The 27,083-nt window shown below is 38.1% G+C and overlaps 1 protein-coding gene across 9 annotated transcripts in view; it reads left to right on the top strand.

Moving 5' to 3' along the window:
* SUSD1 (sushi domain containing 1) overlaps positions 1-27,083 on the top strand; it is a 43,645-nt gene that overhangs the window by 3,363 nt on the left and 13,199 nt on the right. For 6 of the 9 annotated variants that reach the window (XR_011678814.1, XR_011678815.1, XM_071424452.1 and 3 more), the window contains exons 3-11: positions 606-761; positions 1,407-1,559; positions 2,889-3,065; positions 4,974-5,153; positions 7,127-7,306; positions 12,627-12,721; positions 14,326-14,515; positions 15,505-15,599; positions 16,675-16,861. Coding sequence is in view for 7 of the 9 variants with exons in the window: in XM_071424452.1 (XP_071280553.1) it covers positions 606-761; positions 1,407-1,559; positions 2,889-3,065; positions 4,974-5,153; positions 7,127-7,306; positions 12,627-12,721; positions 14,326-14,515; positions 15,505-15,599; positions 16,675-16,861 (1,413 nt within the window). In the remaining 2 variants the exon portion in view is untranslated. Of the gene's footprint in view, positions 1-605; positions 762-1,406; positions 1,560-2,888; positions 3,066-4,973; positions 5,154-7,126; positions 7,307-12,626; positions 12,722-14,325; positions 14,516-15,504; positions 15,600-16,674; positions 16,862-18,855; positions 19,843-27,083 lie in introns of those variants that run through there. The other 3 variants (XM_071424454.1, XM_071424453.1, XM_071424457.1) reach the window with 2 other exon arrangements.

The raw sequence follows: 27,083 nt of genomic DNA on the forward strand, positions 1-27,083 counted from the left end.
GTCTTCATGGCCTCCATTGGACTTGCTCCAGCTGGGCAATGGGCACCTCAGAGCTGGATGCAGGGTTCCAGGTTGGCTCTTACCAGAGCAGAGCAGAGGGGCAGAATCCCCCCCCTCCCCTGCTGCCCACGCTGCTCTGGATGCAGCCCAGGACACATTTGGCTTTCTGGGCTGGGAGTGCCCATGGCTGGGTCATGCCCAGCCTCTCACCCACCAGCACCCCCCAGTCCTGCTCAGAAAGGTTGCTCCTGATCCATTCTCTACCCAGACTGTTGGGGGATTGGGATTGCCCCCACCCAGGTGTTCCATGAGGTGCTATATGGAATGCACACCATAAGGAAGAGTGGAAGGATAGAGTAGCACCCTCTGGTTTCAGCAGCTCTTAGACTCTTGGATAACTTAAGCTGTGTCACAAAACTATATTCACATTTTCATCCAGGGACAAAAGTTTCTATTGTTCTCCAGCTTACTAGCAGTGATTACATCCCAAATAATTTATAAAGGAAATCAGTAAGGAGAAGTCTGGTTACTTGAGCATGAGTGAGGAGGGGAGGTCACCCCATTTTTCTTAATCTCTTTCTGATGTTTTTTGAATGTACTGACAGATAAAGATGAATGCCAGATTGGAGCCAGCAAGATCTGTGGAAATCATACCCTGTGCCATAATACACATGGAAGTTTTTACTGTGTTTGTCTTGATGGATACCGAGCCTCCAACAACAACAAGACATTTATTCCCAATGATGGCACGAACTGTACAGGTAGACATCACAAAGAATCCTGAGCTTGACAAATCCAGAACTGCACAAATTGGTTTTTTTTTCCTATTACTGTAGAACTTATTTTCTGACACTATATCAGAGAACCACTGTTGTTAATGTGCTTGTTTGACATCTAGGTTCCTAACAGCTATGTTTTAGTTCTGTTTTGAACTCTGCTGTGTTACAAATCATTACTTTGCAATCTCATTCAAACAATGATATTTTCAGAAGAAGCAGCAGCAGCTTGAATAACGAAATAGGATGATACTTAAAATTTCCCAGATTGTAACTTTTGTGTTTAGTGTAGAATATTGGCCAGTTTCTTGTTAGTGATGAACTGTTGTAACCAACTAAGAGGTGTCCAGATACAGGATTTTTCTGGAATTGTTTGAACAGCATATAACATTGGAAACTATTTGTCAAGTAGACCAGCAGTAATTCTAATGATAGCTAGTGACAATATTGCAACAGTCCTCTTTCCAGATGCTTGAAGATGAGACAATGATAAGCTCCTTTGTTTTCCTAGAAGAGCTGTGAGAAGCTATGTAGAACTCTTCAAGGAATAGTTAAGCTTGGGCCCTTTATTAATTAATTAAAACAAAACCCCCTATTATGAAGTGCATTTACGTTTCTCTGAATTTTTAGATATTGATGAATGTGAGGAGGCTGGGCTGTGTGGTCACAATGCAAGATGTGTGAATACTGAAGGAAGCTATATGTGTTACTGCAATGATGGTTATAAATTAGAAACTGGAGAACGTTCTTTTCGTCAAGATGGAAACATAGTTTCATGCAAAGGTGAGAGTCTTTGGATGCTGTTTTTGCTAGCAGATAAAATCACGTGTAGTGCCTGTTCTGGCCTGTGCTTCTCCAGGGCAGAAACCCTTTCTCTGGACTTTGCTTGCCATATGTTTTTTTTTTTTTTTCTTCTTGTATTCAGTTTGTTCCAGTGATGTCAGGATCCCAGAGTAAACACCAGATATTCCTACAGGTTCTCAGCAGTGCTTCAGATGTGCAGGGTCAGAGAAGCTTGATGATGTTATGAAAGTAATGTAGTTTGTTTCTGAGTAGAAAGGAAGTGTGTTGTAATCCAGTTGTTTATGTAATCACACCCCATAAAGGGGAAGAGAAGAGAGACTGAATAGCTGATAAGAGAGGTTGGATAAATGAAAAAAGCCTAGGGGACAGGAATAATAAAATAACAATTTAGCTATTTATTACATACTGTGCCTCCTGCATAAATAAACAGTTCAGTTTATGTTGCCATAACAAAAAAAAAAAACAAAAACAGAATCAAGTTTCCAATTTGAAAGTCTGTCTTTAGTGTCAGTTTTTACAGATGCAAACTGCTAGCAGTGTAAGCTGTGGATATCTGAGTATATAGTGAACACAGGCATCCCAGGTGGAAGGAGCTGCCTGGATTATACTCAGCTTTTATTTCTGAATTATTGCCAGAACCATCAGCACAGCTCACAGCCTGTAATTGCTCACTTTTTCTGACTGGAATGCTCCGCTTTGTTTGCCAGAATTGCTGATAATCCTGCTTCTTATCTCACTGACTGGCCTCTCCATGTTCTGTGGTGAAGTAGAGTGTCTGTACCGATTGTGTTTCTTGCAGAGTTGCACAAGGGAGCCCTGTCCAAGCAGATGTGCTGGAGGAGTGGAGCTTTTGTATGCAGGCTGTTTCAATGAGATGAATGATTTGAGGGGCAGAACATTTCATTTCAATTTATCTGCTGCAGAGTGCTTCACTTTTCCCATGCACAGGGAAATAAAGCTGTGCTTTGGGGCCTGAAATTTTCCTGTTGATGTTGAAGTATCATTCAGCCATGGCTGTAACGAGACTGGCCCACACAAAGCACCATCACATTGCAGTGTCTCATCTTTGGTGTTGTGAGTGGCTCCAGCTGTATGTTAGTAAAAATGTAGCTCAGTAACTGCTTTCCTGTGTTCCTCCAGTTGTGGCCACAACAATTCTTCAAATCTATTATTCTACCTCTTTGGTAAGCCCTCAGATTCATCAGATCAGGTGTATTTTGGGATGTGACCATCTAGTTTAGCTGATTTTAAAGCAGTCAGTGTTGTGATTTATGTACTGTGAGATCTTTCAACCCAGTCTCTTTGCAGAAATCGGATGTGGTTCCCCTCCTGAAATGAAGCATGGCTACATTGTGGGGAACTACAGCTTGCTACCAGGAAGTGCAGTTCATTATGAGTGTCAAGAAGGGTTTTACAGCAATGAAGGAAAGTTCTCATACTGCACTGCAAATGAAACTTGGGAACCTGCCACTTTAAGCTGTAAAGGTGAAAAGAGTCTTACATCTTTCTTAAATTCTTCATTAAGGGGTTCATGCATGGGGAGTGTGTTTGTGAAGATAGTAGACTATTTTCACAATCTGAAGGAAATGTTTTTTCAAGATCTGGTTATTTGCAGAAAAAGAAGAAAATTAAAGGACATGTTATTGTTTACCTTTTTCTTTAGTGTAGTGACATTTTTTATGCTAGTCCCTCCATTTTTACAGACACTGCAGTGTGTCCTCCTGCCTGTGAGCTGAGGCCTAGAAAACAACTAGATTACTTTAGCATTTCATGGGAAAGGCTCCAGAGTTGAAAGGTGTCACTCACCTCTTACGAAAACATCAATTTTCCTGACACCTTGTGAAGTTTTGTCTGAAGGTTTGCTGTAGGTGCAAAAGAGGGCATCATAGCACTGCTCATCTCTAGGTAGTCTTCATAATTTTAAGAACATATGTGCATGAGCAAACACTTCCGCATGTCTGAAGAGTTAAGTTTCCTATGACTGTCTTTAAAACATGTACTTGCTTTGGAGTTCTAATCATCCATTCTCTGGCAATATTACTGCTTATAGGTGCAGGATTTTTTTTGTGTTCCCATGAGTAGTTAGAAAGCCTTTGTGTTAGTTACATGATACTTGAAGTTCTAGCTAACAAAAGACACACTGCGATAGCAATTCTGTAGGGGAGAATTGTCATCTTGGAAATCATCACTTAGTGAGAAGAGATCATTCTTTCTGTGAAACAGTCCTCCTTACTTCCAATTCTTTCCCTTTCTCTGTCTCTTTTTTTTTTTTTCTCCAAGAATGGATAGAAATGTAACATTTATGGGAAGTAAATTAAAATAAGGGTGCTAAAACAGTGTGGCTGGGAAAAGCAAAATATTAACTATCACTAGAAATTCATAAGAAAGAAAAGATAAAACAATTTTAAAACAATGCAAGTAACACTTTCACACCCCCAAAAAATAAAGGACAATGAATTTGAAAACAAGAAGGGAGTGCCCAGAGTCTCAAGTGGTTCCTAGAGAAAGATTGTGGAATGTAATTTTTGCGAGTTGTTGATATTTTTTTTTTGTTAACATTTTTCAGAAGTTGCTTTTTCATGTGTTTTTTTTAATTTCTACAATCAAAGAGTAGGTCAGGTCAGACTTTCTCAGCATCTCTTTTATGGTTAATTGAAATAACATGCATGATACACCAAGAAACAGCCAAAAGTCTGAAATTTCAAACTTATTTCCTCCTTGTATTGCAAGCCCTTTTCAATTAGGACTTCTCTTTCTAAAATTGGCAAGTCTGATTTTTTTTAATACAGTAAATGTACCTTTAACAAGTTCTTTGTGTGTGTCTGTGTGTGTGTGTGTGTCTGTGTGTGTGTGTGTGCTACTTGACTTCTTTGTTTAAGAGATTCTTGCCTTAATAGGAAACTTTTATATAGTATGTTGTAACCTTTTCTGTGGTTTTGCATTTTTACAGTTTTTGTATACTTTTAAAAGTTTTGCCTTCTCAAGTCAGTTTCTGCTCCTTGGCCTTCCTTTGAGTGTTGCTCATTGTGAATGGTATAGAACCACCTTACCCAATGTAATCAGGTTTGTAAACGCAGGAGAGTCTAAAGATTCAGAAGAAAACCAGGACTTTTCTGTATACTATTAGCTAGACTGACGAGTGAGTCACAGATTTAGCATGCTATTCTGAGAGAAAGACAGAAAAGTGTCCTTTTATTTGGAAGTAGAAGTTTGGAGTAGCTACAGCACTGTCAGTCATAGTGGGAATATTGCAGAGGACCTGAGGAAATATTGCATTACTATAGGAAAAGAGGGTTAGCTGGTAAAGATGAAGAAATAGTTATGTGAGTACAGCTGTCATTGCTCCTGCTGATTGACTAACAGGTCTGTCTTCCTCTTCCTTCATCTCCTCAGGTGTGGACTGTGGGGCTCCACCTTTTGTTTTGAATGCACGTCCAACATCTGTGAGTGGGACCACATACAGAAGTGAAGTTACTTACTATTGTGATCATGGGTACCTGATGGCAGGTGGCAGTGGCACTGCAGTCTGCAATGCCAAAGGACAGTGGGATGGCCCTGATTTGGTGTGCAAAGGTAAATAAAGCCTGCCTTCTGGTTTGTTAAGCATAGATACTGTTTAAGTCACTGTAATAAATATCAGTCATCCGCTCTGAGCATTCAGTTTACAGTCTTCTGGCACAGAAAGTTGTCACAAAACAAAAACCATATATTGAACAGGGTGGTTTTTTTGTGTTGCTAATGGAAGTTCCAATAAATTGTTAAAAGTTAACATTCCAAGAACATAATCCCAATGCATGTCAGGCCTTGAAATTACCATGAGATGAAAATGCAACCTAAATTGTTTACGTTTTTTCCAGTTCAATATCCACTCTACTTTTCTGATAGCAGTTGAAGCCACTATCAGAAATCAAACTGCTATTAGTTATTAACATACCTTCAAAATTCCTGTATTTGGACAGTTTCCAGTTGCAAATTATGACTGCTCATACATGCTGTTGCTATTTGAGATGAATCAAGTCTCTTACAGTGCCATGATTTGGAGGAATGTAGTCTAAAGAGTTCCTCATTAAGATGGAACACAAAGATACATTTATAAAAAAACTCTTCAGGTTTGGTTTTTATTAATCTGGGCTCATATTCTTCATTAGGAGACCTTAGAATAATTACACTCTTTAGTCAGTTTTCACAGCTTCACTTTTCCACTTATTGGTTAAGCAATATATTTTCAGCTTGATCCAGGATCAAGCTTTCAGTTTATTGCAATCAAATGTAGTAATTTTTTTGAATGCTCCATGTGTATGTTATAATCACTCTCCACTTTTAGAATGACCTTTAATATTCTTATTCTGTGTCATGAGTCTGAGGAGAAGGTTTGCAATGTTACACAAGAATGTGCTTCTGCATTTCAGTCTGCTTACAGAATGGCTGTGGGCAGGTAGCTGGAACAGGAGGAATTTTTCTGTCTCGTCACATACTGTCTTTCCATGAGTTAATCACATGCTTCCATGAGCATTAGTTATTCCAAGGCTTATTCTCATGATTTATAGTAGATAGATTCATACTCATTGGTGTATGAAAAGGAAGATAGTCATGATGGTGGATGTATTATCCATTGAAATACATAAGTTTAAATTTTCCTTTAAATGTTGTACAGATCATGTTTCTATAAGCTTTGGTTTTTACTTCTTTGCTTTCCTTTTTTTAAATAGAATTTCAGAATCACTTAAAATTATTGAATGGTTTTAAAAGAACTTTTTTGCACCATATGAGCTTTAATGAGGGTAAGATTTTAATTCTTACAGTGTTTGCTTCTTATAACTGAAGTGGCGTAGAATCTTTTATTGAGGTATAACGTTCATTGTGAATTGAAAAGCAGATTTTACCCTAAATAATACTGTTCCATCTATTTGATCTTCACTTTTTATTCTTTTTATTCCCTGTTCTATTATTCAGCCCCCAAAACCTGAGCAAATGAATTAAATTATTAGTTCATTATCCCAGCTTTCTAATTATCTGTCAAGTGGTTTGCATAATCTATCAATTTTTCCTCCAGAATTGCTCATTCATCTTGTCTGTAGCAGCCTCTCTTTTCAAAATTTGAATTAAATCCACTGACAAAGGAACATAACCTTCTTGATGCTGTTCTTTCACAACACTCCTTCAACCAAGTGTCTTTTTTAATATCTACTGTTACTAATGGTAGGTAAAATAAAGGAATAAATAGCTTGTGGAGGTTAAGAGAGTGTTGTGGGAAGATAGAATTGTTCAGAAAAATTTGCTTAAAGATCCTTGCTCTCCATTTCTAATCAGGACACTTTCTTTTATTTTACGGGCCATCTTGTAGGATAAATATCTCAGCCTGCTAGAAGGTCTCCAGCCACAAAATTTTGGGTTCTGATGACCTCCCTGACTTCTAGGAATCTCTAAGAAGTGCAAAAAACAAAGCGTAACCTGCTGGGACAGTTCATCCCTCCATCTTTAGGACTTCGATATGTCTTGCCTGTTTTCATTTCAATGTTTTGCTTTCCTGCTTTTCTCTGTTCTAGAAATAGACTGTGGCAAACCTTTGCTGATTCCACACACGACAATGACCTGGGACAACTCTACCACTCTGTGGAGCAGAGTGTACTACCACTGCAAAGAAGGATATTACTTCAATGGAGACAGGAATTTTTCAGAATGCACAATCGATCAGTCATGGGAGAATATTACATATGTGTGCAAAGGTAAGTGTTAACATACAAAGTTGTTATTTAAATTGCAATGCAATTAGTTTGTCACTCCTGTTCTGATGTTAGGAGCTGGAGGAAGAATGAGGGCAAGAAACCCCTTTCTAATTTATAATGTAGGGAATGTGGTAGTACTTTTGGATGGAGAGGTCACAGAAGAGAGTGTTTACAATACAGCAACTTCTACTGGATACCACAGATCTTCTGTAGCTGTCTTGCTTTTTTTCTCAAACAGAAAGAGACTAATGCTACTGGAGTTTTATTGCCTCACACATTGCCTTCAGCTTCAGAAGCCCATGGAGCGTCACCAGAGGGGCAGAAGGCATTTAACAATATTTTCTTGTTACTCTAATACTGTAAAGTGCACTCCAGTGAAAATACTGGCAATTTAATTTGAAGCCCTTTATCTCTCTCTCTCCCCCTCATTGTTTGTTTTGTTTTTTGTTTTTTCGTAATGACCAAAGCAGAATTTGTTCATGGTTGCCTTTCCAGCCTACATCTAGTTTTCTGAATTTCATTCCAGAATTATTTTCTTATTAAATAATGAGTTCTGACAAGGGAAATTTGTAATAAAGGTGTTGTCATACTGTGTGCTTGGAAACAGGATGTACTGACATTTTATTAACAGCAACAAGAAGCAGATGTTTTGGACTGTTACTGTTGTGCTCATTAATGTTCTTCTGTGTCCTAAAAAGGAGTAGTCTATCACTTTCTATCTCTAGCAGTGGTGTCTTTTGCAGAAGATAGTGTTCATTTAGCTTTGAAACATCTTCATGGTTTCCAAAATGTGTCCTTGCCTGCTGCCACTTAACTTCATACAGAGTTACTGCATGAGGCCTCCGTTCCCTCACTTGACCTCTTGAGCATCTATGGTGAATGTAAAACATGTGACATCAAGTAAAATGAGTATGCAGAAAAGCAGTTCTCTCAGCTGGTAAAGTGTCCAAGTGAAAATGGAACTGCTGTTGTTAGAAGTCATGATTCATATTTCATTCAGGAAACTAACATGACTGTATTTTGTGACTTGATTTTGAAGCCAGCATTGTGTAAAGTGACTAAGTTAGTCAGGTCTGTCAGTCTTTGAAGTGCCAAGAGTTGTCTTGAGCGCTGTGAAGTTTTGAAGGGCCTGAACCTGCAGACTACACTCACAGGATTACCACGGATTTCAGCAAGAGCTTTGCCAGATTCCAGCCCTAGCTGCTGGATCAGAGAGCCAAAAAAGACAGTTATTGTCAAATAGACCAGAAAGAAGAGTGACAAAAATAGCCTAACTAGTCCAGACTTCTTTAAAAAAAATTAATTGTCAACAGGAAATTGTTACAAATCTTGCATCTTCTTGACTTCTACATTTTTCATATTCACTAGAGTTAACAAATTGCTTTAAAATGAAATAAAATTTCTGCTTGTGCAGGGATGCCTTTGACATTTACATGCTCTTAATGGCATGTAACAGCAACACCCATTAAAATGAGAGAAAGTACGTTCCATTCCATTAGAAATGAGGCAGTTAAGAGAACATCTGCAGGAAATTCTCTTTGACAATTAATTTCTTCATTTCTTAAAAAGTGATTGCTATGGATGCCTTTTATTTGCATTGTTTGGTGCATTGTCTGTTTGGATACATGGTAAATATATGTGTGTGTGTGTATACAAGTACTTTTCTAAGTAGCTAGTTTAAATGCTAAAAAATATTAATTTTACATTTAATTAATTTAACTTTTTAATTACAAAGTTAATTTTATTTGTGATGCTGATTAGATTAAGCCATCAGTAAGGTAGGCAGTAGTAAGCTGGATTACAGTATTTACCAACCTCTCATTTATACACATGAAATGAGGTGATTGAAGTGCAGAGAACAGACCAGCAATTAAAATACCTGTTGTCTAGTGTGCTCATCGTGTGAGCCTGGACATCTTGTGTATCTGGTCCTCACAGAACTTCTTTCCCTGTGGAGTAGAAGTGCTTGGTTTCCCAGAATCTCAGAACTGTTATTGTTGGAAGGACCTCTGGATATCATTCAGTCCAATCTCCCTGCTAAGGCAGGGTCACCTAGAGCAGCTGACACAGGAACACGTCCAAGTGGCTTTGGAATGTTTTCATGCTTCCCTGAGCAGCCTCTTCCAGTGCTCTGCCACCCTCAGTGTAAAGAAGTTTTCCTTTATGTTCAGGTGAAACTTCTTGTGTTTTAGTTTGTGGCCATTGCTCCTCATTCTGTCTCTGGGAACCACTGAAAAGAGTCTGGCACCACCCTCTTGGCACCTGTCTTTGAGATATTTTCATTTATTTAATTGCAAAAATGTGTTTGGTTAGTAGCAGATGGCATTTGCAACATTGTTCACCACTTACAGAATTGAACAGGCAAAAATATACAAAGAAATCTAATACGTGGGTTTTTTCTTTCCACTAAATTGCTTCTATGCATGGGGATAGGTAACAAGAACTCCGGAAATGAACTTGAATGTGTGGATTCTCTTTTAGCTACTTGAAAATAAATGTCAGAGTGGAGCTGATTCTGTCTGCTTTCTGGTAAAAAAGTTGGTATCTTTGAATTTCTTGATGTAATTTCTCCCCCTCCAACACTCACTGGTGCTAGTGAAATACTTTGCTTTTTTCTGCATTCTACCATTTGTGTTGCGTTTACTAACACCTGTCTTTCCTGGCTGCCAACAGCCAGGTACTATTTGCATCTCTCTATCCTCTCCTAAATCTGCCTTTCTCTCGTTGACTCCTGAAGGATTTCTTTTCATCTTTCACCTCTGGTTCTCCAGGTATTTATTCACATGTTGTTTCTAGGACACTTTCTTTTGGGATGGGAAAAGGTTGTGAAGGTAACCTGAAGATGAGTGGGGTAGCAGTGAACTTCACTTGCCTTGGGTAATCATAAGTTTAAATTTATAGTGCTGAGATATAGGCAAATGTAGGGTCTTTGCTCTCCCAGTTTATTTGTAAGTTTAAGTATAAACTGTTGATCAAAATCAGATACATTTAAGATCTGGATGCTACTGTCTGCTACTGTGTGTTTCACAAAGTGAGTTCCCAATCTCTGTAAGTCACTGCCACTGTTAGACTTCAGAGTAGAATGAATGTTTCAAGAAACTTGCCTCCCTCTAGTTGCAGAATGTTTTTTTCAGAGAAATCTTTGTTTATTGAAGACTCCGTTTATGCTGCTGGGATTAATGTTAAACCAGGCCCTTTCTTTATATTTGGTCGTCCAAACAAAGATTGTGTTATCAGTAAGAGTAAAGGAGAAAAATCAGTCTCCTCAGAAAGCTGTAGGCTTTGTTGTGGTAATTGCTCTGCAGAGGTTTTCATGCTCTTTCATTCACATCCGTTTAAAGTGGAAACTTTTGAGGAAAGATCTGCTAGCTATTCTATGAATTTATGGTCATTGCCCCATGGACTTGTCCTCAAAGTTCAGAAAGCATAACAAAAAAGTTGATGTATTTACAGAAAAAAAAAATGCTACTAGTTCTGCCTTCTTCCTTCCAAGGAGGCCACTGTAAAGATTTCTTTCCTTGTCTAAATATCCAGTGCAATCCCTTTTGTTGTTTTCTTTGGTTGTTTTTTTTTTTTTTTTAGCTGTATTATATAAACTCATAAGTCAAGTTGCAGATTTTCTTGCCAATAAGTCTTGTAGATTACTCCCTCTCTTGTTCCCTCCTGCCTCCTTGTTATGCATTTTAATTCAGATCTCATGGATATGGAAACATTTTCCCTCTGTCTGTGTGTCCTTCTTGCTATCCACTCTTTTAATAAAACTGTGTCTTATTTAAAAAATGCAACAACTGAACATAATCTTTTGCTTTGTTTTGGTACAGAAGCCTTAGACTGTGGAGTTTGGGGCAGTACTGCAAAACAGATAACAATAACAATAAGCAGCCCTTAAATATAGTCAATCACACAGCTATTTATAAGAAATTTGTTTTAGAGGACACATAGATTAATCTCTTTCTTCTGTCCTGGAAACATGAAAACTTTCAACAGCATTTCCAAATACAATGAATGTGGAGTGGGGGAGTTAAAATTAGTTGGGAGATGAACTGGTCTAGTGAGTGAGGTATTTGTGGAATATACAGAGAGAGAGATAATGTTAGAAAACAGTTTTATGGCAGTTCTAATAATTAAAAAAAAAAAAGTACTGCAAAATACATTAACAGTTACATTGTAGTTCTAAATATCTGCCTAAGTATGGAATGCTAGAAATGCTAGAAACTCTTAATGTACTGATTTATTTTAGTGCCAGCTTGACATCCACTGCTACAAGAGGTCCCCTGTGAGATGGTAATGAAGTATATGCAGGGGAAGAGTGCCCTGACCTGTGCCTGCTTTAACATCAGAACAATTCACTAACTATTTTGTGAATATTCCATGAAGTATCTACCAATGCTGTCCTATAAATACCTTTCAATTTTTCAGCAGCTAGTAAGTGTTTTTCGGCTTAGATTCTATATGAGGTTGGGTTTGTATGACCTTGGTCATATAGTGAATGTAATAAGAAAATATGGTGGTGGGAGAAAGGAATGAAAATTTGAAGGCTGATGAAGGAAAGGAGGAGGTATGCTCGCTGTCAATCTGAGTTGTAACCAGAAGGAGCATAGCTCTTAGCTATGTGAAAATGTTATCTCATCATGTAAGAGCAACTGCACTGTGTCTAATGACAGCAGTGAGTGAGCTGCTGTAAAAATGTGGATGAGCTGACCTTCCTAGCTGTGCTTTGTCTCTGAGAAAGCCTGCTCTTCTATAAAGTGTATAAATTAACAGCTGTGTGTTGAGGGATGTATCTCTGGTAGCTAGAGCTGTATTTCCTATATGCTTAGTTCTGTGGGCTCCATTGATTTAATCTAGTGTGTGTTTGGAAAAGTTTTCTGCTTTGTTATTTAATTTTATTTATTCTACAACAAGAAAAAAATGCCAACACCTTTTAAAAAGCAACTTGAGTCAATAATGAACCAAAACTTTGATTCAGCAACAAATAAACTCTTTTTCCAGTCTAACACAGAAGCTTTCTTAAAAGTTCCTTGGGTCAGTTTATGTAATGCTGGCTGTATGTTTAAAGAGTTCACAGTGTTTAGCTCAGGACATGCTTCTTCAGTTAGCCTGTTATTTTAAGTTTAGGAGCCAACACAGTTAAGACAAAGCCTTCTACCTAACATGTGCTTACCTTCTTTGGCTTTTTCCTGTTTCAACAAAAAAAAAAAAAAAAAAAAACAAAGCAAAAAAAGACCAAAGAAAAAGTAAGAAATAAGCAATTGCTCCAAACATAAGCTATGCATGACAAGTAATTATTTTCTTTCTGTGTTCATGCTTTTGGTCACAGAAGAGGAATTATTTAGTAATTTATCCATTTTCAATGAAACATGTGTGAGGTGGCAAAGGAAAAGTGGAAGACTGGGAGTGCAGGAAACATACACAGTAAGTAATAATGGAAGTATTTGAGATTGGGAGTAATTTTGTTGTGGTTATATCTGCTGATTCAGCATTGGATATTTGTGTTGTGGGTTTTGTTGGTGTGGCAGTTTGTCTCAATCCTCCCAGAGGAGCTCCTGGGGGTAACTAGCTATGTTAAGAAAGAAGAAAATTCCTGTCCTAAAGGTAGGTGAAAAACTTCGGGATTCAGGGTCTCATTCCAGTAAATCACCTAAATGCCTGTTTGAATCTGTAAGCAGTTACAGCAAAAGTTTATGTTTTAGTGAAGTTCTGTTGAAGAGCTCAAGCTCACATTGCCACAGAAAACAGTGCAACATTTGGGCTCTGTCCATGTCTTTGACAAGCATCTCAACTGAACTGTGTCTCACTTGCAGATACTGGATATAACGTTTTAAAAATGCAAGGTATATCAAAATAGTGTGCCTTGCTCAAAAGTTTCAACTAATGTATATCTGAACATTTTAGAACAATTTTTCTTGGAAATTGAAAACAACTTTTGTAAGGACTTTTTTTTTTTTCTTTTTTTTAATCTACATGAGCATAAGAATAAAGCTTAAGGCATAAATTTCCAGAAACAAAAATTCGGTCAGTGTTATTGAAAGCCAAAACAACATGATAAGACTTTCCATGATTTCACAATAACATCCCAAGAAAGGGGGTTTTGTTTGTGTTATTTGGTTTTGGTTTTTTTCCTTTTTTTTAGTATCTACAACAAGGAAAAAACATAAAAAGGATTATTTAGGCTGTCCAGGGTAAGTACATTAATGTGGAAAGCATTTCAAGGTTGGGTAATAATTTTGGAAAACAACCCATCTTTCTCCTCCTATATAAGCAAAGTATTTTTTAGTTTGTGTACTTTTATTGAGCACTGCTGAGATGGAAAACACAGCTTCCCAGTTCCACTAACAGGTCGAAACTGTTTTTTATGTAGCCAATGGTAACTGGCAAGCTATGGGTCTCTGGTATAATGTGCTCTCTTCACATGCTTTTCCTGAATTCTGTCATCTGAAAGACACTTCAGAATAGCCAGAGAAGGTGAGCTTTGTCTGTCCCTTCATGTCATACAAGCAACAGATTTCTTTTTCACTACACTGGGACAATCTTAGGCAAGTTTGTCTACAGTTGTTTGGCGTTTTGTCTTACTATTGCTTCTGTGGGGCAAGGGGGAAAACTAGCAAAAGGGAAGGAAAGTAACAACTAGATGTACTTTCTATCTGTGTGCTGTAAACAAGAAACAATATTTGCTTACACATTACTATTTCAGTTGGAGATCTTTGTAGGGTCCACAGTAGATTAGGTTCCTAATAGATTTGATTAGATTCCATAATAGATTCCTTCTATCTGTTGTAGAAATATATGAAATAATAATTTTAACAGACAGAAGAACTAAAGATCTAGTTTGTTAAGACATCCCATAGCTAGTCAAAACTAGTATAGTATATAAAAAGCTAGTATATATTTTCCTTGAACTGATTCTCTAAACCAGATGTAATCCTGTGTTCCCTTTAAGAACCAATAGGATGAAATAAGCTCATATTCTGAATTTTGGAGAGTCACAACAAATTGCACTATTGTCTTTGTTTCAATAGTTTCATATACTGGGCCAAAGATTGGATGAGAAGATATTCTCAGAAGATGTGATATTTAACATCAGTACAAGTGAAGATAATCCAAAGGTGTGTTTAGATCTGGACTCTGGAAGTAACTACGTGGTGAATATAACTACCATTTCTTCTACAAACATCACTGTCTCATTTACAGTAACAATTCAGACAAAGGGTAGGTTGTGTTTTGTATTCTATGTGCTTCTAAAAGAACTTACTGTGCTGCAGAGTTCACTGATTTGAGTCTAACAGACAGGAAAAAGAGCTGTTTCCTAGACTTCATAATTCTTTATACTGGCTACATGCATGTAGCCACTGTCTACATCCTCTTTTTCTGCAAGATGTTTTTCTTTCTGCTTACTTGGCCATTGACTCTATGAGCAAGGAGAGCAGGGGCAGAAAGTGCCCTTCCGAAAGATTCGGCAAATTTGCTTTTTCAGGACATGCCTTCTGACTCAGGCAGAATTGGTACAGAATTTTGGTCCATGGTACAATGCCTACTGGTTTCTATTTTTTGCCTTGAAATATGATTCTCTCCCTGTAGTAGAGTTCCCTGTTGCTTGGCTGTGTGATACTAATTTAAGCAGTATGAGCATTACAGACAATGCTCCTGTGTTTACCAGTGATTAACAGGGCTCTGGCAGTTATCAGTAACTGTACAGAAGTCATGTTCTAACAGTGGATTTCTGTAGTATTTTAGTCATGGAGACTTTAGGCTTGTCTTCTGATATACTAATTCTGGTGAGACAGACCTTGAGAAATAATTGCTTTTGAAATCCACAAAAATGCTTTTGCTCACATGCTTTTTCCCAAAGGGCATCAACTATGACAAATTGTTCTGTGATAATTTTATTTAAATCAGGAGGCCTGAACCCTTGATCTTTCTGTAACTATAACCTTCTAGGCCTGGACAAGTAGATCATGTGTTAGATTTCCTGAATAGCATGCTTGGGTTTCCCCAAAAACCGAGTTCTCTAGAAAATGATCATGCTTTACTTATCCTGTTTGTTCATTCAAAAAGAAATGATAGCTTCCTACCTCTCTGTCTCAGAAAAGAATGAAATTTCAAACTTTAAAAAAATTTTCTTCTCAGCTGCTCATATTCAATTAAGCTGAAGGAGGTAGAGTTTTCTAAGTTGATCTCTTTTTTAATTGTCTCTACAGTAAAGGAAGCTTTCAATAATGTTTTAATTTTTAATGATACCTGCTTGAAATGGAGGAGAAATGTCAGGGGAACTGATGTGGAAGACAAATACTCAGTAAGTGACAATTTGTATTTTGAATCTAGAAAGCAATTTTTATCAATCAAAAACCTAATTTTTCAACACTCACTGCTAGCAGTGTTCCTTATCATAATAATGTCTCATAAAACCCCAAAGAATAATCTTGCATAGCAGCCAAAGAAAGACCATGCTCTCTTGTAGTCCCCTGTTTCTTGCTTATTTTTCCCATACTTAACTCTTAATTTACTCTCCTTATCTGTACTTGTAATTTTGCCATGTTCAGGCAAACAACTCACACGACTCTATTCTGGTTCTACTGAGTCAGTTCTCTTTGCCTTGTGGTATGCCTTCAGTCTGCCCTTATCCCAGCAGGGAATTTGTACATGAACTACTTCTGCCAGGACTCCTGACCACCTGCTGTTGTCTCAAGTTTCTCTGTGCCAGGAGACAGTAAGAGGTTATCTGAAGACATAGGATCTATTTAAAGGAAAATTAATGCACAATTCATATCCAGCAAGCATTTTTGTTTTCATTTCAGAAAAATCATTTGATCAGGAGAGGCCTTAAGTTACTGACTTCATGATCATTTCAGTCATCAACAATAAAACAGGAAATCCTACTGAAACAAAAAAAAGAACCCATGAGCCTGTAAATTTCACTGGAAATATAGGTGTCTGTAGACAGATCCCAGAGTGTAGCTGGCATTTTGACATGGGTCAAAATAACTTGATTTTGTATTGATCCCCAGGGTGTAACTGGAGAGGTGCTCACATGAGCTTACTTTTTTAATTCACCAGGAGGGTATACTTCAATAAAAGTGAGCCATTAGTGGAAGCCTATATGTTAGCAGGAAATATGGTCTAGGGGAAATTAATAAAAAAGAGGATAGACTAGGAGGAGAAGTGAAAGAACCAGGAAAATATCAGATCTGATCAAGACAAATCAACTTTTGGAAGGATTGGAATTTGAGTAACTGTCAATGCCTACAGTTTTGACACATCATAAGCAGTGCTCTCTTCTGCTGTTTCCTCTAATTAAGAGCATGAGATGGCTAATTGCAAGTATTGTATTATAACATTTCAATTTTCATGCTGTGATTGTTTGGTTACAGTTTCATGTGCAAGGCCAGCGTTGGTATCAGAAGAACTTCTTTCATGAAATGACCTTCGAACTTTCCACACACAAGCAAGCTCCTGAAGTTTGTTTAGACTTGCAACCAGGCACCAATTACTCTATTAATATTTCCATGGTTGCTTTGAATTTTTCACTGCTTGTTTCTATGACAACACAAATTACAGGTAGGTCTTGCCATTTATTTTTTATATATTTACAAAAGCACCTAGTGGGCGTAAGAGACTCAAGTGAATCTACATTGTTGATCTCAGTGTTGTATGGTGGGTTGCCAAAATATTCTTTCCATGCTCAAAACTGTCCATTGTTTGTTTTCATGGGTTTTGTAGAGTTCAGAGTCAGAAGCGGGAGAAAAATTGAGGTGCAGAGTGTTAATGTGTCATTTTGAGACATCAGGGAAAAGATAGTTTGGTGGGTTGGACACAAGACTAGTATCTAGGACAGCTGAGTTAAATTCCTCACCCTTTTAGAGGCTAAGGCTTTTTTTTAAGAAAAACTTCTCCCCACAGTGGAGTTAATATCTCAGATGCACTTTGTGTTGGTATTTGTGACAACAGAAACAGATACCACTGAAGTCTGCAAGAATCCAAAGTAGAGTACAGGAATCTGCAAGTACCTCATGTAGATACTTTCACCTCTAATTGGCAGAGTACAAAACATAAAAGACATTTGAGCAAATTAGCTTCTGAAGGAAGAGCCTCGGGTTCACAATTTAGCAAGATGTATGTCAAATGCTGTGATGAGAAACATCTTATGGGTCTTGATTTGTTTAGAACAGTTTTCACCATCCCTGTACTGTCAGAATCTCTGTATTAGGTGAAGTGCAGTGCAGTGTTTGATGATTGTATCTCTCTTCCTGTCAGGGACACAAATTATAATAGGTAAGGAACATGAAAGCTCTCTGAGTGCGTGTAACTGTTCAGCCACTAGATGGAATCAATTCTCTTCTGACTGCTTAGGAAGAGCTGGAGATTTGCATTTTGAAATTGATAGTTTTGATGTATTTTCAATAGTAAACCTGATGGTTTTAAGCCTCAGGTTTACTATTGAAAACTCTTGTTTCTTAAAGCTACTGTTTAAGATATACAATGACCTGTTTGCTTCTTTTTTTTTTAAATGAAATTACAGAAATTATTTGGTAATTCCTTTTCACTAGTTCCCTAATTGCCACTCAAAAGTAGTGCCCATGAGTTCATGAGTACATGTGTCTTTGTTTAAAAAGCTAGTAAGATATCTCAGAATTTTGTTGATAGTGGTAATTTTTGAATACATACTCAGAGAAAAGGAAAAGCTTTTTACTCTGTCGTCCTGTGGTATTTCCTGAATTCTGCAGAATTGCATCAGGTCACTTACTCAGCAGAGCTCTAGAGAATACTTTGCAGCAGGTGCTGTGTGGTATTTGTGTCTTGGCAGCTGGCATATTTTCCTCTCTGCTGAGTTAGTGCTTAACAAATGCATATGCATAGCCCCAGGAAAGGTCTTTGCGTAAAAGTTCGATTATTTCCATTTTGAAAGGAGATTTTACTACACAAGCCCGTTTATACCTGATAGTTACCTTACTCAATAGGCAATAAAAGATGGGTGTTGCTCTATCATATTAGGAGTCTTTATCAAAAACTTTGTGTGAAAACATTTCTTATTTTCTGACTTCCACTGAAAAAACATAAAAGTTTATATTTTTTAAAGTTTTTGCAGAAATTGCAGAAAATTAAAAAGCCAATAATGATCTTGTGGAAAAACTTGCCAAATAATGGAATTTAAATAGGATTAGTTGTGTTGTTATCTAAGATGAAAAGGATCCAGCTGAAATAATTCTTCTGGCAGTGCTGTTTTGACTTCTGTGTCTTATGTCTTGGAATTTCATTACCTATGCAAGCAGCTTAATTTATGTAAAAACTATAATTTAAACTATTATTTAAACTATTTTAACTATTATTTTCACCTTAATTTGTTCAGTTATTTTGTAATCATGTATGCGTTTTCCAAGGTGGATGGAATGATCTCAATTTATCTGCCAAATTAATTCTGAAAAGAGGCTTTATTAGCTCTGATGCTTTTCCAGCTAAATGGTATGGTAGAAATGCAAGATACGCCTTAAGCACAGAAGCTCTAGGGAAACTGAGACTTTTACAAAAGTGTTTTACTGATTATGTTCTCATAGGTTGTTTGAGGTTTCATATGCCATCCTTGAAGAGGTACATGATTACTTGGTCTGTAGCCACAGCTGGGAGCAAATCCAGATGTTGTGTCTCCTTGACTTTTACAAACCTTCTATATTTTGAGAGTTTGGAAAATCTTAACTGTGGAGTTATGAATAGTGTGAAGAGACATGTCCCAGACAATTGGATGATCACTGCCTTACAGACCTAATTTCCTGACAAGGATAGTGATTATGTAAATTTTTAGACTGTTGCAGAACACAATATGTATGTAAATCCTAGCAATAAGTTTGGGTATTTTTTCAAAAAAAACAAGATTTGTGAATGCCTGTAATGAGAGTTATTTCTACATCCTGAATATCTATATCTATGCCCATATTCATCCTGAATGAGGATACGTTATATCCGTATTATTTCTAAAGAAAAAAAAGCCAAGAACTTGGACCTAAAAGCCTGTTTTTCTCCCTGTCAAGTAGCATCCTCTAAAAAATTAGTTCGGTGCTGAGAACAAAGTTGGTTTTGCCTGTCAGCTTGTTGATGGTAAATGCAGTCTAGCAAATGCTTCACGTACCATTGTAACAGGCATCTTGCACAGTCTTTTATGTTGTCTTAAATTATTTTAAAGAAGCTCTCACCACTTGTCTACTAGAAATAGGAAATTGAGTCAAATATCAAAAATTATTAGGCAGTGATTATATTGTAGCTGTAAAAGGATGGTAGCAAGATTGTCTTTTGAGCAAGGAATCTTGTGTCCCTTTCCAGAGAAGGAAAGGAGTGTCTAGTGGGCATACTTGTGATTATACTACTTACACATGGCTCTGTTAATTTTCCTTTTGGAATATCCTTTAATAAAGCATGCTCAGGGGAGGCATTGTTCTTAATTTCACTACCTGTTTTTACATATGAAATGAAGATGATTGAACCATTTTGTAACCATTTTTTAAGTGTTTGAAAAACAAAATAATAAATAAGGAGCTGGGTCTGTTTTACTTTCATTACTAATGTTCTGAATAAGAGTAATTTTTTCAGTTCAGCCACATTAAAATTCTATTGACATTTCAATCTGGTTTTGAGCTTTGCTTTGGATAGATTCTTTATGAAAACTCTGGTGTTTTGGGAGTCCATGAATGCATATATGTTTACAGAGTCTGGTTAGCTGGTTTTTTGCTTTAGAACAGACCACTATGACTTAAGACATAGTAAGACCAAAAGTGTCTCAGGACACTAGAAATAGAACTTTTGTCCCTGAATAACTGATTACATTTCCTTCTTGTAAAATAATTCTTATTAGGTAAAATTCTCATTGCTTTTCCTCATCTTGATTTTCTGCTTAGAATCAAGCTGTATTTTGAGTTTGCTCAAGGCATACTTTTCACACACGCTGCAATTCCTTACATAATTGTACATATACTTTCCAGGAGGTTTGAATAGGCTTGACCTTGAGTCTGTGTACCTCAGATAATTGTAGTACTTCCTGTATTTCTCAGCTGCTATTCTTTTTTGTTTTAGCCCAAGATTTGCCGGCAAGCCACGTATTCATGTGTCTCTTCTCTGTCTTCATATGAACATGAGTGAGAAAGTAGACTCACAAGCAGAAAGTTTAGAAAGTTACTTGAATAAGGAGAATCATATATTCCATCATATATTTAGTATAATCTTGTAGAGCCCTTTGTCTTGGCATATGGAAAATGTACAACATTACAGATCAGATTGTGATGTCTGATTTGTTCATCTGTCTCTGAATGTACACACGCACATAAAAGATAGACTATTGTTCTGATCTGATGTAGGATGAAAAACATTTATACTCATTCTTTCATAAAGGGAGTTCTTTAACGTCTGGAAAAGGAGGGAAAACCCAAAATCTACTTTCCAATGAGGAAGTGAAAGACTGTTGGAGGTGTGGTGATTTCATAGCTCTTATTCTGAGAGCACCAGAGCATCATGTACCTCCAGAGAAACTATCCAGTAAAGTGTGCAGCATCAGAGCATGAGAATTGCCAAGAAGGGAGTTTCTGATTTATATAATGAGGGAAGAGAAGTGATGAAAACATGAGCAGGATTACTTTTTTAATGTAGGGGGAAATAAGTCTGCCAGTCATGTAAATAATTTCATACATATGCATACACTTTGTATTTTTGTGCAGAGATTATTTAAATGCATGATAATTAAGTTCATATGAACACCACTTTGCTATAATTTTTCTGAACTCCTCCATAGTAAGAATTTTTCATGACTCTCTGTAAACTCATGAACATTCAGATAATTTCTCTTATTCTGTTTACAAAGCAATTAATATCGGTGACACAGTCTATGCTTTACAACCAGTGCTTTGAAAGAGAAATGGGTTGCTCACAGAAGAGAAATAATGAAAAGTAAACATGGTGTCTTCTGTCAGGCTTTCCATTTGAAAGCACCAAAAGCACCTTGCTGAGTTTTCCCTGACCAAATTTTCATCCTCTCCCATGGCCAGGGAGGTGCATTCATCTCGGTGCATATAAAAATATGCATATGTGGCCAGTCTCCTGTGCCACACATCCAATTAAAGCAGTTCCAGGTCGTGCACAGGACCATGACACTTGGCCAAGGTCAAGGAGGAAGGGAGAGCTACAGAGTGCTGAGCAAAGGCAGGGGATATAGGAAGTGTCTGGCACTGTAAGCCTGGGTGCTCACCCTGAGAGTACAGCACAGTGCTGCACCCCTCTGCTTACCCAGGCAAGGTCCTGCCATCAGCTTAGGAACTGGGGTGAGAGCAGTGACTGCTGTTTGCAGGGTCTCAGACCAGACCTCTTTCACTGGGGCTAGGAGGCTGTCATTGTGGAAGGACCCTAACCCAAACACCCTGAGCCAACAGTACCGAGCTCCCACTCTGCTGCCAGACCCTGAACGCCTCCCCCTGGGTCTGCAGAACAGCAGATGTCAGCACTCAACACACCTCGGTTTGTTCCTAGAGATCACAGGGGAAAGGTGCCACAGGAAGAACTGCAGCAGAAGACAAACCATAGAAACGTGCAGGCAGGGATGAGCCAGGAGATGGGGATCAGCCTGGCTCACACATGGCAGCAGAGTCAGGCAATCCGATCCATACAAGAAGCAGAGAGATGTGGTTAAATTTACTTGTAAAGGTGCAGTTCCTGGCCCAGGGGTGCTCTGCAGCTGGAATCGGGGCCCAGCTGGAATCGGCCCTGCTCCGACACAGGAGTCACCCGACGGGGCACGGCGGGCTCCCTGTGGTTGTGTGGCCGTGAGCTGTCACTCGCAGCTGAGGGCAGGTGGCAGGTCCTGAGAGGTGCCAGCCGCGGTCCCCTGGAGCACGTCTCCCTGCTTTCCCCCTTTGTCCTTGCCCAGGACCGTTTAACTTTGAGGGTGTGCTGGCCCCGGGCGCTGCTGTCGCCGAGAGGAAGAAAGGCCCCTTTGTGCAGCAGAGCTCAGGCCCAGCGCGGAGCCGTGCAGGGCCGTGCTGGCCAGGCCGCGCCCCGGCTCCGGCTGCACGGCTGCTCGCTGCGCTCGTACCTTCCTCATCATCAACAGCCTGGCGTGACATTCACCGCACAGCAGGGGAACGAACAAAGCCACAGTCAGCAAAGGGAATCACATGAGTGGCATTTCCAGAAATGACCAGTTCTGTTGCCAGACACTACTGAATGTGGGTTGAGTTCCAAGGAAATTAAACAGAAGGCCCAAAAAACTCCAAACCCATACTGCGGTTTGTTTTCAGATTACTTAAAAAGAGTTAACAGTATCTATGTGATGCTGGATGAACTGATGGAGATAAAATGTGCTTTCAATCTTGATGCTGTAGGAAGATTAGTAGCAAAGATTAGTTTGAAGAAGACAAAGCCTACTCCTCTCCTGATCACTTTAGAATTACTCTTCAAACAGTAATAAAAACAGTAAACAATGTTTTCTATTGTATTAATATCTCTACCTTATTTTAGTTTTACTTTTACAGCAGTATTTTTTATTTCCTTGTTTTAAAATTCAGCAAAAACTTTTTGGACATAAAGCCCTCAACCATGTGATGCCCAAAAATGGCTGTGAATAAAACCCCATAGAACTGTGCCTGTAAAGCAGGTATTTGTTTATTTTAGTGCTGGTGTTGAGGAGAGATCTCCACCTAGCTCACACCCTTGTCAAATGCTGTGGTATATTTACACAGTAAGTATTGCCTCATGTCACTATATCACTTCAACATAATCACATACATGCCAGAACTAATTTACATGGTATGATCTCATGGTTATAAAAAACTCTTCTGCACCGTGCTTGTGCCTCCCCAGTTTGGGGGTCATCACGGATCTTTGATGAAGGCTTCCAAGGTCTTCTTCACATCTGAACTTTGCAGCTTTGTCTTTGGAGCATGCATAGTTATGGTGTTCCTTGGTCTGTCTGGTCCTGGCTGGCGTAAATTCTTTGTTTTCTGGCTAAGTGGCTTTACATTTGCCAATTTCTCATTAGTACTATACTTATCTGTCTCTGAAGCTATCCACCTGGCATGTTTTTATCTTCTTTTTTGTCTATTCAGCATTAAGCAGCTAGTTAACCATATACTAGCCTTTATGTTGTACAGAAAGTTATTTTTTACCAGGTTATAGAGGTATAAAAAGTTATGATTCAGGTTATATAGGTATATATATATATATATATATATTTAGGTATATATAGGCTATGATTCAGGTTACTTACATATAGAAAGTTATGATTCAGGTTGTACTGATATCAGGTTATATAGATTAATCAGGTTATATTGATGTCTTATAACTCAAGCTATAGAAGCACCTTGTAACTTTGACCTAAGTTATATAGGTGTCAGATGAAAGAAATCCCTTGTGTGCAGGGAATTAAGATCATGACAATGGTCTTATTTCACTAACAAGTTGTTTTATTCAAAACCCAGCCTTAAGAAGAGTCTTTAATTTGGATTCCTTGGAGTGTCAAGTTTGGTGAAGAATTGCCATGTGAATTTGAACTTTGTTGTTCAATTACATTATTATTTTTAAAGCTTTGTTATTGCCCTTACAGTGTAACACCAAGCAGGCTTTGGCTCCAGCTTTGAGGCCTGGGATGATTCTCAGTGTTGCTGCAGCAGGAAGCAGTTCCTGGCATGTACTTTCTTCCTTGTAGCTTGCCTTCAGGTTCAGAGAGAAAATCAGAAGATGGATTCTCACTATAAAAAATTAGCCTTTGTATAAAATGTTCAAGTGTTGCTAACCATAAGACTGATATGACAAGGAAGTGCTTAGAGTGGGACAATGTATGCATAAATCTATGCATATACTTTGATTTCTTACTGTGCCCTTCTCTGTTTTCCTGGATATGCTAGTCTGTTCTGCTTGTGAAGACTTAAAAAAATTATTTCTTAAAGAAAGGCAAGGTGGTAATAGAGCCTGAACAGACCGGAGGATCTTGTTTTCTTCACCTAGTGCAAGTCCTTTCTTCTCTGTAGTATTCCCCTTTCCCCTCCAGCTGTTCTCTGTGGTGTTAAGTCAGTGTCTTTAAGAAGAGAATTTTTAGGTCACTAATAATATTGACCTCCCAGCAGACTTCTTTTAAATTATATTTTTCAGTGTTTAATTTTGGCAAAGTTCTTATTTTATTAAAAAAGTCAGAGTGGGCAAATACTGCATATGGAACAACTTCTTCGGAGTTTATTTTCTGATCACCGAAGCAAAAATTAAACTACTCCTTTCAATTATATTAGTATTATTACTCCTTCACATTGCTACAAACTGTTCACTCTTTTTATTAAAACAGGTAGATTGTCTTCTGTGTGCTTGATGTTTTTAATAACTAGTATTTTTTACCAGAAACTAAACATAGCAAAAGACTCCATCCTTTAACAATACTATGTGTTTCTTCAGATCTTTCTCTCTTTTACTTACTTACTAGGGCTCTCAGTTCTGGATGGCTACTTATTTTCATTATTTTCATTTTCCTGCCAAATTAAAGAAAATAGAAATTGTTATGACATTAGTCATCATCCATCTTCTTGTCATCTGAGTCCACATCTATTTCCTCTTGTGCTGTTTTCTGTAAAAACAATGCAAAACCATTGCATGCAATGGTCATTCTGGCTGGCATTAGAGAAGAAATTCCCAAGTTTTTCTTGGAAATTGAAAAATTCTTTAGGGAAATTAATAATAATGTCTTGTGGTGATACTAAATGTCAAAGGAAAGGAAGATAGAAGGAGTATACTAGATAAAACCAGAGAGAGATATATTTTCCTGTCACTCTCTCTATTGACAGTGTCTGTGCTAAGGAACCACTGAAATTGAGATAATTTTTGTCTCTTAATTAATATATGCTTAAGTTTGCAAAGTGCAAAGGGCCTAAAGATTGGCTGTCAAATACTAGTTGTTAATTTATTTTGTTCAGATAGAAATTCTGCCTGTACCTTTTACAGTATCTGTGGCTGCAGATGTATTGAAAAGAACAGGAGCAAAGACTGTTTCTTGTTCCTGCAGGAAGCCATGCAGTACATTGTGTTAACTCAGAAAACTCTCAGAAAGGGTTTTCTGCCCTGACTCTACTAGAGGGAAGCAAGTCATTGTAGAGAAATTGCTTTCAGAGAATTATAGAATATGCTGAGAAGAGACACGTGAATTGTGAAAGTCCAACTCCTGGCCCTGCACAGGACACCTCAAGAGTCACACGCTGTGCCTTCTGAGAGTATTGTCGAAATCCTCCTGAGTATTGTCCAAATCCTTCTTGAGCTCTGTCAGGCTGGTCCTGTGCCCCCTTCCCTGGGAAGCCTGTTCCAGTGCCCAGCCACCCTCTGGGTGAAGAACCTTCTCCTGATAGCCAAACTAAACCTCCCCTGACACAAATCCAGACCATTCCCTCAGGTCCTGTCATTGGTCATCAGAGAGGAGAGATCAGTGCATGCCCTCTGCCTTCCCAGGGGAGGAAGCTGTAGACCACTGTATAAATCTTACTCTCATTTCAATCCTAAACATTCATAGCTGGTTTCTTTACTGGTCGTTCACCTATACCATGGTTTTAAAGATAACCTGGTAAAGGGAACTACCAAAGCAATTTATTTGGGTAGGTAGGCTTCCCGGAGGTTCTTCAGAGGATGATTTTTTCAAGGGGTAGAGGTTTTTCTTGCTAGGGATGCTTGTATGGCCTGTTAGCTTTATTTTGGGCACACCGTGCCAAAGTTGTATCCCCTTATAAATTTCATCTGTGTTTAAAGCAGAGGTCATATGAAATGGTCACACATGGGCCTTGTATATTTTGGGTGCTACTATTCTAGTGTTATGTTAGCGTGATTCAGATGCCTTTTACAGCAGCCTTCTAGATTTTTGCTTTTTGCTGTCATTTTGGGGCCTAGCACTCATTCTGAGATACACTAATACGCCATTTCTACTACACAAAGGCAATTAGAATATTTAGCATAAATTCTTCTTAGAAGCCCAGGTGTATCACCTTGTATTTTGTACTCGTGAATTTAATCCCAGTTTTGAACAACAACAGCTGTTACAGTAGTTCAATTCTCCTTTAGTAAAATCTGTGTTTCTAACATTGAGCAGCAAAATTCATCTGTACATACTGGGATTTTGCACCATGATTGTTACCAAAATGCTAGTAGCACTAACCTCTAATAACCTTCCTGCACCCCAGTACTTCTGCATTCAACATGATTTTCTAGCTCCCTTTTTTAGCAGTTACTTACCCTCTTGACAGTTTTTCTAACAAGCCTCATTTTCTCCTGCAAAACTAATGATTTTCTACACTTCAAAAGATATGTGCAGCTGTTTGTGTTCCAGATCTTTGAAAAATCCATGCATCTCAGCAATATCCTGCCTGATGTCACTTAAGTGGGAAATCTGCATTGATTTTCTTCTGTTTCTCTTCATGATATTGATTATTCTTTCTAGCTCTGAAGCCTTGGTGTTCTGTGCATAAGCACTGCATTTTTTACTCTTCAGTCAGATATCGCATCAGGAGCCTGATACACTGGTGTTCAAAAAGCCTAGCTATACCTGTATTTACCTGTGCAAGTTCTTTTAGACTTCTGGGCTAGATGATGTCTATGCTTCACACTCTGCCTCCTTGGCTGTACACACTGAATCTATTTTCAGTTTTGCTTCCAGGCTGGTAGTGGTAATTTCCTTATCAATGTGCAGCTGTCATCATTACCATTGAAATTAGAGGAAGAACTATTTGTTCAGCCTTGGCCTTGATGCAAATTCCCACCAAAACAGATTAGAGTTCTGTATCCATGT

This window comes from Agelaius tricolor, unplaced genomic scaffold, assembly GCF_023055355.1.
Source record: "Agelaius tricolor isolate 1412-34295 unplaced genomic scaffold, bAgeTri1.0.p SCAF_4, whole genome shotgun sequence".
Classification (NCBI taxonomy): domain Eukaryota; kingdom Metazoa; phylum Chordata; class Aves; order Passeriformes; family Icteridae; genus Agelaius; species Agelaius tricolor.